The sequence below is a fragment of the Dromiciops gliroides genome, chromosome 3 (genome assembly GCF_019393635.1).
Source record: "Dromiciops gliroides isolate mDroGli1 chromosome 3, mDroGli1.pri, whole genome shotgun sequence".
NCBI classification, from domain to species: Eukaryota; Metazoa; Chordata; class Mammalia; order Microbiotheria; family Microbiotheriidae; genus Dromiciops; species Dromiciops gliroides.
Window position 1 is genome coordinate 481,678,553 of NC_057863.1, and position 12,096 is coordinate 481,690,648.

A 12,096-nucleotide genomic window follows, 5' to 3' on the forward strand; every position below is an offset into this window, starting at 1 on the left:
ATTGAGTGGACAGAAATCTCCTCATATATGAGCAATGTATCTACTGGCTAAAATGAGGCACACTTGTACATTTGAATGATTGATTGTGAGGGCTTATTAAGAAATGTTACATATGCTGATTACTGAAATATTAAGATAAAAAATACCCTTTCCTCCTTATGAATGAAGTCCTTAGAATCCCATTGGTTCAACAGGTTCGGAAACTGGCTTCATTTGGTATAATTATCTCAATATTTTCATAGTTCTGAAGTTTACTGCCTAAGCTGTGTTATGTGATCTCTGGTCCAAGAGCTAGGCCTGAGCTACTACTTAATTTATTATCTAACTCTTCACAAGTATTCTACAAATATAGATCTATGAAAGTAATGAATCTTTTTTATTTCTATAATTTCTATTTCAAATTAGCTTTTTTCAAATTAGTTATATCTTATAGGTTTTTTTAATAAATCATACAAGTATTTTATTATTTTCTAGTTACATGTAAAGACAATTTTCAATATTTGTTTTTATAAGATTTCTAGTTTCAAATTTTTCTCCCTCCCTCTCCTCCCTTCCCTCCTCCCCAAGACAGCAAGCAATCTGATATAGGTTATATATGTACAATCACATTAAATATATTTCTGCATTAGTCATTTTGTAAAAGAAGAATCAGAGCAAAAAGGAAAAACCTCAAAAAAGAAAAACAAAAAAAGTAGAAACAGTATGGTTTAATCTGCATCCATATTCCACAGTTCTTTTTTCTGGATGTGGAGAGCATTTTCCATCAAGAGTCCTTTGGAATTATCTTGGACCATTGTATTGCTGAGAAGAGTCAAGTCTATCACAGCTGATCAAAACACAATGTTGTTGATACTGTGCACAATGTTCTCCTGGTTCTGCTCATCTCACTCAGCATCAGTTTATGTAAGTCCTTCCAGGTTTCTCTGAAATCTGCCTACTCATCATTTCTTACAGCACAATAGTATTCCATTATATGCATATACCACAGTTTGATCAGCCATTCCCCAATTGATGGGCATCCCCTCAACTTCCAATTCCTTGGCACCACAAAAAGAGCAGCTATAAATATTTTTGTACAAGTTGGGTCCTTTTCCCTTTTTTATGATCTCTTTGGGATAAAGACCTAATAGTGGTATTGCTGGGTCAAAGGGTATGCACAGCTTTATAGCCCTTTGGGTATAGTTCCAAATTGTTCTCCAGAATGGTTGGATCAGTTCACAGTTCCAGCAACAATGTATCAGTGTTCCAATTTTTCCAGTTTCTCCAACATTTATTATTTTCCGTTTTTGGCATATTAGCCAATCTGATAGGTGTGAGGTGATACCTCAGAGTTGCTTTAATTTGCACTTCTCTAATCAATAGTTATTTAGAGCATTTTTTCATATGACAATAGAAAGCTTTGATTTCTTCATCTGAAAACTGACTGTTCATATCCTTTGACCATTTCTCAATTAGGGAATGACTTGTATTTTTATAAGTTTGATTTAGTTCCCTATATATTTTAGAAATGAGGCCTTTATCAGAAATATTGGCTGTAAAAATTGTTTCCCAGCTTTCTGCCTCCCTTCTAATTTTGGATGCATTGCTTCTGTTTTTCCAAAACCTTTTTAATTTAATATAGTCAAAATCATCCATTTTGCATTTCATAATATTCTCTATCTCTTGTTTGGTCACAAACTGTTCTCCCTTCCACAAATCTGAGATGTAAACTATTCTTTTATCTCCTAATTTACCTATGGTATCACCTTTTATGTCTAGATCATGTACCCATTTTGACCTTATTTTGGTATACAGTATGACATGTTGGTCTATGCCTAGTTTGTACTGTAAAGCTAAAATTCTAGCTAGTTTGTCTAAAATATCCAATGAGTGGTCGCCAATAAATTATAAGCTTTAGCAAGAGTTAGACTTTTTTTGTTGTTTGTTTTTTGTTTTTGTTTGTTTGTTTGTTTGTTTTTTAAGGGAGGCAATTGGGGTTAAGTGACTTGCCCAGGGTCACACAGCTAGTAACTGTTAAGTGTCTGAGGCCAGATTTGAACTCAGGTACTCCTGACTCCAGGGCCGGTGCTCTATCCACTGCGCCACCTAGCTGCCCCAAGAGTTAGACTTTTAAGCATTTATTAAGGAGAATAAGAATTTGGTAAAGAGAGAGAGAAAGGCCTACATTCGTCTGTCTATTAAAGGGAGAGTGCATTTCTAGCTCCCTTCTCCACCGGAGTCCTCAGGAAAGAGAGAGTCAGAGCTCCAGGCTCCCCCTTCTTCCTTCCACAAGCAAATGTCACTTCCTGACGCCAAAGAAAAGACACATGGTCTTGCCCTCAGAGACCTTCACCTCATGGCGGAGCTTTTCTACAGTAAGTCTCCAGCAGGTGGCGTCATTCCAATCGTTACACTACTATACTATCTTCCAGTTTTCCCAGCAGTTTTTGTCAAATACTGAGTTCCTATCCCAGAAGCTGGAGTCTTTGGGTTTATCAAACAGTACATTACTAAAGTCATTTACTACTGTGTCTCCTGTACCTAACCTATTCCATTGATCTACCACTCTATTTCTTAGCCAGTACCAAAGTTACATCTTAGAGTAATAAAAATTCAACCCATTGTTACTTCATATTTAAAAAAGTAATCAGGGGTGGGGGGGGTGGGGGCAGCTAGGTGGCACAGTGGATAGAGCACCGACCCTGGAGTCAGGAGTACTTGAGTTCAAATCTGGCCTCAGACACTTAACACTTACTAACTATGTGACCCTGGGCAAGTCACTTAACCCCAATTGCCTCACTTAAAAAACAAACAAACAAACAAAAAGTAATCAGGGGCAGCTAGGTGGCACAGTAGATAAAGCACTGGCCCTGGATTCGGGAGGACCTGAGTTCAAATCTGACCTCAGACACTTGACACTTACTAGCTATGTGACCCTGGGCAAGTCACTTAACCCTCATTGCCCCCCCCAAAAAAAGAGAGATGTTAAAATAATCAAAGAAAGGTTAAATTATATTCTATGTCTTTTCCTGATGTTCAGGGATATGTCTTCTAGTGGGGGGGGAGGGGTAAGGGGGGGAGCTTATATGCACAGGCCATTGTCACTTAGGGATCGCAGAGCTCTGCTCATGTTGCTCTGAGACTGATGAAAATGGAGCTTCAAGGAAGAAAGTCACTAATGAATGTAAACATAATTTTTAAATTCAGTAACTAATGATTAATAAATGTTTATGACTAGCTAAATGCAATAGACATATAAATACATAGGTGTGTGTACATATGTATGTATGCCTATAGACATATAGCCATCTATATATGTATGTAGGCATATACACCTCTGTATATGTCTACATGTATGTATATAGGTGGTATGTTTATTAAAATATAATACATATATGCATGTGTGCATACATGCATGCAGCCACACAGTAGATATATGTATACGTATCTGTACATCTACTGCATATATCTATATATACTTATATGTGTGTATATATACCTATATATGTACATTTACCAATATCTACATAGGTATACACACCTATCTATGTATATGCCTATGTACATATAGGCATATATGTGCATGTATAAATATATCTATATATGTATGCAGTTATATGCACGTAGATACATATATCTATGTAAACACATATTATATATGTATAGTCCTATATAGGGCAGCTAGGCAGTACAGTAGATAGAGTGCTGGAGTCAGGAATACTCATTTGCCTGAATTTAAATCAGGCCTCAGATATTTATTAGCTGTGTGACCCTGGGTAAGTCACTTGATCCTGTTTGCTCATCCATAAAATAAATTGAAAAAGGAAATAACAAACTACTCCGGTATCATTGCCAAGAAAACCCCAAATGGGGTCATGGAGAGCTGAAAATGTCTGAATAACCACTAATACACACACAATGCATGAACATGTATGAAGGTCTTTTTGCATATCTATCTATCTATCTATATATATACATGTCTATGTTTAACTAGGCACAAATATATGATATAAACTATTTACCATATAGGTATTTACATATTTATGTGTGTGTGTATATGGGTGCAGAAATCTTTATCCTACAAACACACACATACTTAAGTGGAAAAACATCCTTAGTAAACCACAGCTATGGGAAGCTACAGCCCTCTGATTCACCTGGTGGCAACCTCCCAAATTGTAGACACATCAATAATTCAGGATGAAACAAATCTCTGAAGAGCTAACCTTGCAAAGCCCAGGCAGTGGAGTGACAATACATGTCAATTTCTACCTACCCACATTTTTCTGGGCCTGAAACATACATGATGTGTCTCTTAGTTTTACTGAGCTCTGAATTAGTCACAAAAAAAGATATTTGCCTTTCCTAAGGAGGCCTAGACAAGAAAATAAAGCCAGGCAAACTAACTATGGGTTAGCATCTCAAAGGTACAAGTGGCAATTCACTAAAATCGTTCATGGAACACACTATGGCCAACAGGTACATTTTTGAGCATCCTGCAGAGAGAGAATAAAAGGCAAAGTGGAAGGAAACCTTTTACTGAATGGGAACCACAATTACAAGAAGACAGAGCAATAGACTTTCAGTTGCTAAATCGGGTTTCTAAGAATAGGCTTTCCTTGACAAAGCTACTTAACCTTTCATCATTCTTTTCAAAAGTTATCATTTCCAGCACATAAAATTCACTCTGAGCATACATAGACTGGCAAATAGATTTTACTTTTTCTATCATGCCACCCATGCAAAACTGCAATGCTGGCTTCCCCAGTGTAGAACCAACATGCTTTCATATACCAATTCCAGTGCTTATAGAGTAGAAGGCATTGAGACAAGGACCAGACACCATGATAATACTTGGCTTCTTTACCTCTCAACATTTTACATGGTCAGTTACCTTTTTTTATTCTATAGAATCGAGGAGTGTCTCCTATTCCCAAGGTGTGTCCCCAACAGAAAGCTATACTGGGGACTCTGTGAGTCTACATGGCCCAAAAGCTCATGAGCCCCAACCAATGGATTTACTTCTAATAGTTATACAGAAGACATAATTAGTTCAAAGCAAACATTTACTAAAACAGCATAGAAAGAAAATAATAACATTTCCCCCATAAATCTAATATGCATTGTCACATAAATGCACACACAGCATCTCTGAGAAAAGTGGGCACAGATGAGGAATACTCGTGGTCCTAGTGGAGGGTCAATTTATACTTCTGATTCATGATCTGCAGCTCACACCCCTTCAGTACCTCCTTATTGCTTTTAGGAGAAAATACAAACTGCATCACCCTGGATTTTTATGGTCTTTAATAATATGGCTCCAACCTAACTTTCTAAGCTTATTTCATATTAATTCTTCTCTTCGGGAGTTCTCTATTCCAGTCATGCTGAAGTATTAGCTGTTCCCTAAATTCATTCTTTTTCCTCTCACATACATGAATTTTCATAAGCTGCATCCCATGCCTAGAATATACTATCTCTTCACCTCTACTTCTCAAAATCCTTATTTTCCTTCAAGGGATAATTCAAGTGCCATTTCCTCCAGGAAGACCTCTCTGGACTATCCCCCTCCTCCTCCTCAAATTAACCCATATTTACTCAACTGAATAGTAATTTTGTATCTCCAAGTAGAATTTAAGCTTCCTGAGGCAAAAGCTCTATTGTTTTTGTCTCTGTATAACCACCAAACACAAAGGTCTCCATATAGTAGATGCTTAATAAATTAAATTGAATTTCAGCCTTTTAACCTCTCTCCTGAACTTTTATAAGAACTTCCTCACCCACTCTTCTTCTCCCAACCCTAATCCAGTCCAAGGCATCCCTATCAGATTAATTGTCAAAATGTACAACTATGATCATGTCACTTGCCTGCTCAAACATCTTTGCTTACTCCCCATTGCCTATTGAATAATGCCCAAACTCTCTAGATTAGCATCCAAGGTCTTCCACAATCTTCTTCCAACCTGTCCATTGTCCTTATACAAGTCAAACTGGACTCCTATTCCCCAAACAAGTCCCAGACTTCTCCTACCTTTACTCACACTGGTTTTTAGACCCAGAAAATCCATGTCTCTGTTAAATTCCTGCTCTGTTCTTGATGCCCCAGTCCAAATGATCCTCCTTTCATAACGATTTCCCTGATACTGTCCCACCCCTAAACCTGTTGATAATCTTTCCTCCATCTGAACTCGTAGCACTTTGTATCTTTCTTATGTACTTAGCAGACTCTAATTAGCATTAGGATATAACCTCTACTATATTATAAGATCCTTTAGAGCAGGAACCATATATTATTTATCTCTATGCTTTTGTTGTTGTTGTTCAGACTCTTGGTGACCACATTTGTGGTTTTCTTAGCAAAGATATTGGCATGATGTGCCATCTTCTTCTCCAAGTCACTTTATAGATGAGGAAACTGAGGCAGATGAGATGAAGTAACTTGCCCAGGGTCACACAGATAGTAAGTGACTGAGGCCAGATTTGAACACAGGAAGAGGAGTCTTCCTGACTCCAGGCCCAACACTCTATCTACTACTCTAGCTAGCTGCCTACTGCACCACCTAGCTGCCCTGTATTACCTCTAGCACTTAGTATAGTTGGGTTTGGGGGAGAGGGGAAGAAAAGCAGAGAAGGAAGGGAATAAATATATAGCACCTACTATGTGCTAGGCAGTGTGATAAGTGCTTTACAAATACTATTTCATTTGATTCTCACAACAATCCATTATCTCCATTTTAAAGAAAACCAAGGCAAATAGAGGTTCAGTGATTTGCCCTGGATCACCGTGGGGACCAATTTTTAATTGGGGAGTACTAGCTAAGTGGCTTGCTGCGATACTGGGGCAAGGAAGGAGATCAGCAGCCTCCCTCAAAACAGAACAAGATTTATTTTAACAAGAACAAACTTTAAAAAAACAAACACAAACAGGATCAGTAGGATCAAGGGAAAGGAAATAAAATGGGGAAAGGGAAATTATAATACCGAAAAAATACCACCGCCCAGGAATTAGCTGAAAATACGCAGCAGAATGCCTGTCGCTTTCCAGCTTCCACCTAGAATGCCCAATTCTCCTCCCCCAAACCTAGAAACACCCCACACAGCCCCAGCCAATGGGATGGTTGCTCTGACAGTCACATGACTGCCCTCACCAGGCTTCCAATCATTATAATTTTGCCAGGCCCATGTAGGCATCAGCGAGTGGTGATGACGTGAGGTGCCAGAGCCCTGGCAACGGCTACAACCAGTGGATGGAGCACCATGCGGTTTGCAGAGCTCCAGCCCAGTGCGCACCAAGGCATAAAAACCTCAAATAACAATTAATTCTTTACATCACACAGCTAGAAAGTGTCTCAGATCCTTTTCCTCAAGATGGCGCTGAAGGCGAAGAAGGAAGTGGTTGTTCCCCCCAAGACAGAAGCCAAGTCCAAGGCCCTAAAGGCCAAGAAGACAGTACTGAAGGGTGTCCATAGCCACAAAAAGAAGAAGATCCAAACATCCCCCACCTTCCAGCGACCCAAGACTCTAAGACTTCAAAGGCACCCCAAGTACCCTCAAAAAAGTTCCCTGAGGAGAAACAAGCTTGATCACTATGCCATCATTAAGTTTCCCTTGACCACTGAGTCTGATATGAAGAAGATAGAGGACAACAATACCCTTGTCTTCATTGTGGATGTCAAGGTCAGCAAGCATCAGATCAAGCAAGCTTTATGGCATCAGTCCCTTCTAAAGGGACCATATTCCTTTTTCACAGAACCAAATGATTCCCATACATTTAAGCATTCCAACAGAAGGTTAAAGGATAAATGATGTGGTTTCACTGCACACAAAAAGGTTTTCGATGCTTATTCTCTCAGTGCTCTGTTCCAAATTTCTGAGGAAGCCTCCATCTACCTGGCCAACCCCCAATTTCTCCTCCTTCCCACCCCTCAAAGATGTTTCTCTGTTTTCAGGAAAGACTGTTTCTTTAGAGAATATGAAACATGCCTTGCTGACATGTTCCCCAGGCCATGTGCTTTGCTTCTCAGATGTTTCTGACAAATCTAATAATGCCATCAGTGAACAGTTAACTGAAAGGTCATGGCCCAGTTAATAGTTCTTTCTTGATGTGAGCAACCATAAGTGTGAGGCTGAAGGAAGAAGGAGATGGAATGTCCATATCATAGGACCTAGGTCTGGGTTTGGATTCTTCAATTAATTTGATGTGACTCTTCCTTCTCTGGGTGTCAGTTTATCCTACCCTTTAACTGAGAGTAGTAACTTTTAAAGTAATTACTCTCGCATCCAATGTGCATCCAGAAGATTACTACATGTATTGTCATGAGGAAAACTCATTAGCTCTGCCAACCAGCTCAGTCTGTGCCAGAATCATCTATGACTCATCTCCTTTACGTTAAAGGTATCCCATCTAAACATAATAAATTGGTAATCCTTGAGAGATGTTTAGCCATAAAAGATATTTTAACATTTCTGTTCCTTAAATATTCTCCTGGTGATGCTATGTTGATTCAAATCATGAAACAGTACATTATTCAGAGAATTAAAATTGTTAGCAATCCAAAGGGCAATGGAGGGATGATAGCACATTGCCAATGGTGATTTGTGTAGCACTTATGACCCTCATAATCATGTGGCCCCTCACCTCAATGCTACCCCAAACATATGGTGGATTGGGTCCATATCCACACCCTACCACAGTTCAAAAGTCTTCATCAATGTATTTCTTTTACCAGATAACCAGAAGACACACCAATTTGAAGCAAGAGATGTTTAATTAAACAGCATAGCAAAATAAGTAACAAGAAAGATTCCTTCCCCTTCCCCATAGCCCAGGGAGTATAATCTCCCACAAATCACCATACCACAAGAGGGAAAAGGGGCCATACAGAAGAAAAATGCATGGCCATAGAACAGAGAACACACAGGGAGTATGGATGACCTGGGTAACTCTCCCTTCTGACCTTTCCGGTGATGCCATCACTTAAGAGACTTTCTCCAGTGAGATGGGGTCCTCTGATGCTCTTGTTCTCTCTACCATTCGGCTCTCTGCTGAGATCTCTGCTGAGCTGCTTTCTGCTGCTTTTTACTGGGCTTTATCTATTTCAGCCTCTTCTTTTAGCTTCTATCAGTTCTTATAGCTTATTTAGCTATTTAATATTTTTTGTGATTTCAAACCCCAATCAGCCAGTAATAGAAGCCCTTAGGGATCTTAAAATATTTCTTTCTAATTATTGTATCTGCTTCTGAGTCATGTTTTAAAGCTTCTTTTATTTACTATGGTATCCCTGAGTTGATAGTCTGGGTTCAATTCAAATGGGCCTGGGAATTCTACCTAGTCAAACTTGCAAAGGAGTTTAGTGAAATTGGGGAGATTCTTTTCGACCCTCATAATGCCCGTGGTTGCCATGCGAATCAACTTCACTGAAAAGGAGAAAGGAAAATTAATGCCCTTTGCCTTTTTATTGACCAACCAAAACCCTGACAAACATACAAGAGATGGATTAAACAATACCATCCCAGAAATGTCTAATTAGATAAAGATATGGGTAGGCCAGGCAATGAGAGTTGACATTCCTCCTCATTAGAACACATATTTAGCTGTGTGATCCTGGGCAAGTTACTTAACCCTGTTCACCTCAGTTTCTTCTTCTATCAAATGAGCTGGAGAAGGAAATGGCACACCCCTCCAGTATCTTTACCAAGAAACCCTAAATGGGGTCACAAAGAGTCAGACGTGACTAAAAAAATGACTAACTAAACTTCCTGATTGCAGGCCCAGCATTCTATCCACTGCACTACCTAGCTGCCAGTCCCTCTTTAGGCATCTTTTAAAATGCAAACATTCCAGGAAGAGGTAAGTATTAAAAGTCCCTAATATTTTACTGTAAATGATCAAGATAAGGAGGGAGCTCTGGACACCTGAAAAAGGGTCTCAAAGCCTGGATGCAGAAAAAAAGAAGTAACATTTTGCTTCAAGCATACATAGTAGTACATCCTTTACACCTTAGTATGATTGAGTTTGTCAGCTCTTAAAAAGATCAGTTGTCTACTACCAGAAATGTTCATATTTGACTAAAAAGGAGACCTGGGGCCAGGCAGGAGCTTTAGTTGCACAATTCTGTACTCTTATTGAGATTGCAGTGATATTACTCTTAATTATTTTTCACATCAACTGTTGCCTAATCACATTTCACCTTTTCTGTTCATTTAAAACAGAATTTTTGAACTTGTGTAGAGAACTCTATTTTTACCTCCATTAAATTTCACCTTATTAACTTTTAATTCCCAGTTCTAGCCTATTGTAAATTTTGCAGATTCTGACTCTGTCATCTAATTAAATTAGCTATTTTCCAAGCTTCATAGTGTTTGCAAATTTGAAAAAGAAGCTTCCATATATTTATCCACAGCACTGATAAAAATATTGGAAAATTGGGTTCCCCTCCCAAATTAAAAAAAATATATATTGTTAGAGGGGCAGCTAGGTGGTGCAGTGGATAGAGTACCGGCCCTGGATTCAGAAGGACTTGAGTTCAAATCCGGCCTCAGACACTTGACACTTACTAGCTGTGTGACCCTGGGCAAGTCACTTAACCCCAATTGCCTCACCAAAATAAAATTGTTAGAAACCTTTCTCTAGGTTTGATGAAATCAACCCATTAATCATTACTCATTTCATTTGGTCATAGTCATAGAATCTCAGAAATGGAAGTGCCTTGAGAGATTGTTTAGTCCAACCCATACTGGTTGGAGGATGCTTTTTATAACATAGTCAACAAGTTGGTTGGTTGTTGCCATTCATGCTAAAAAAAAAAAAAAAAAGACCAAAATGACATGACTATGTTGGGGTCGAAGTATAGTGTATCCAACTGTGGCTGATCAGACCATTACAAGCTCAGAAAGCTCTACCACAGGTTAAGCACAAATAGTCCACATGAACATTTGGAGTTGAGATGGGTCAAAATGTGTGCATGTCACACTTTGTTTTTGAGTTACTGCAATTCTACTTTACCTGTACCTTCTCTGATGCAGGCATGTCATGCTGGGTGGTCCTGTGCCAGTGTTTTTCATGTTTCACAAGCAATTCCAAAGTTCTTCAGAGAGACCTTGAGAGTGTCCTTGTATCGCTTCTTCTGACCTCTCTGTGAGTATTTGCCTGGTGTGAGTTCTCTGTAAAATAGTCTTTTAAGTGAATGTACATTTGGCATTCAACAGCATGACCAGCCCATTGGAGTTGTGCTCTATGGAACAGAATTTGAATGCTTGGCAGTTTAGTTCAAAAAAGGACCTCAGTGTCTGGTAACTTATCCTGCCAGGTGGTCTTCAGAATCTTCCTAAGATAATTCAAATGGAAGTGATTCAGTTTCCTGGCATGACACTGGCTGGCTGTCCAGGTTTCATAGGCATACAACAATGAAATCAGCACAATGTCTCTGCAGACCTTCAGTTTGGTAAGCAATTTAATAACTCTTTTCTCCCACGCTTTCCTTCAGAGCCTCCCAAATACTGAGCTTGCTCTGGCAATGCATGTGTCAACCTCATGTGGACATCCCTGGAAAGTATACTGCCAAAATAGGGAACTTATTCACAGCATTCAAAATTTTTCCATTTTCTGTAACCGATGGTTCCACAAATGGATGGTATGCTGCTGGATGGTGGAACACCGGTGTTTCCTTTTTGTTAATTGTCAGGCCAAAATTATCACAAGCAGCAGAGAATTGATCCACACTTTGATGTATCTCAGCCTCAGAGGCTGCATTGACTGTATAATCATCTGTTAGTCAAAAATCATGCACCAACTCTCTCTCCACTTTAGTCTTAGCTTGTAGCCTTTTCAAGTTAAATAATTTACTGACAGTGTGGTAGCCAGGAAGAACTGAGTTCAAATTCAACCTCTGGCACATACTAGGCAAGTCACTTAACCCTGTTTGGCTCAGTTTCCTCATCTACATAATATGCTGGAGAAGTAATCCAGTATCTCTGCTAAGAAAACCCCAAATGGCATCACAAAAAAGTTAGACACAACTGAAAAACAGCTCAACAACAATAACAACAGATAAATATATAAGACAAGCACAACGGACAGTGATACTGGAAGAGAGAGGAATATTTAGAGCTTGGGTG

General features: G+C 39.0%; 1 protein-coding gene across 1 annotated transcript; it reads left to right on the plus strand.

Annotated features, from left to right (window-relative positions):
• The first annotated feature begins 7,347 nt into the window (after positions 1–7,347).
• LOC122747807 (60S ribosomal protein L23a-like) lies at positions 7,348–7,785 on the plus strand. The gene has a single exon (XM_043993632.1). It carries the CDS (start codon positions 7,348–7,350, stop codon positions 7,783–7,785), a length of 438 nt encoding a protein of 145 aa, XP_043849567.1.
• Positions 7,786–12,096: the final 4,311 nt, after the last annotated feature.

Excerpts from the sequence above, each read along its gene's own strand:
- LOC122747807 (XM_043993632.1), top strand. The coding sequence starts at position 7,348 with ATGGCGCTGAAGGCGAAGAAGGAAGTGGTTGTTCCCCCCAAGACAGAA.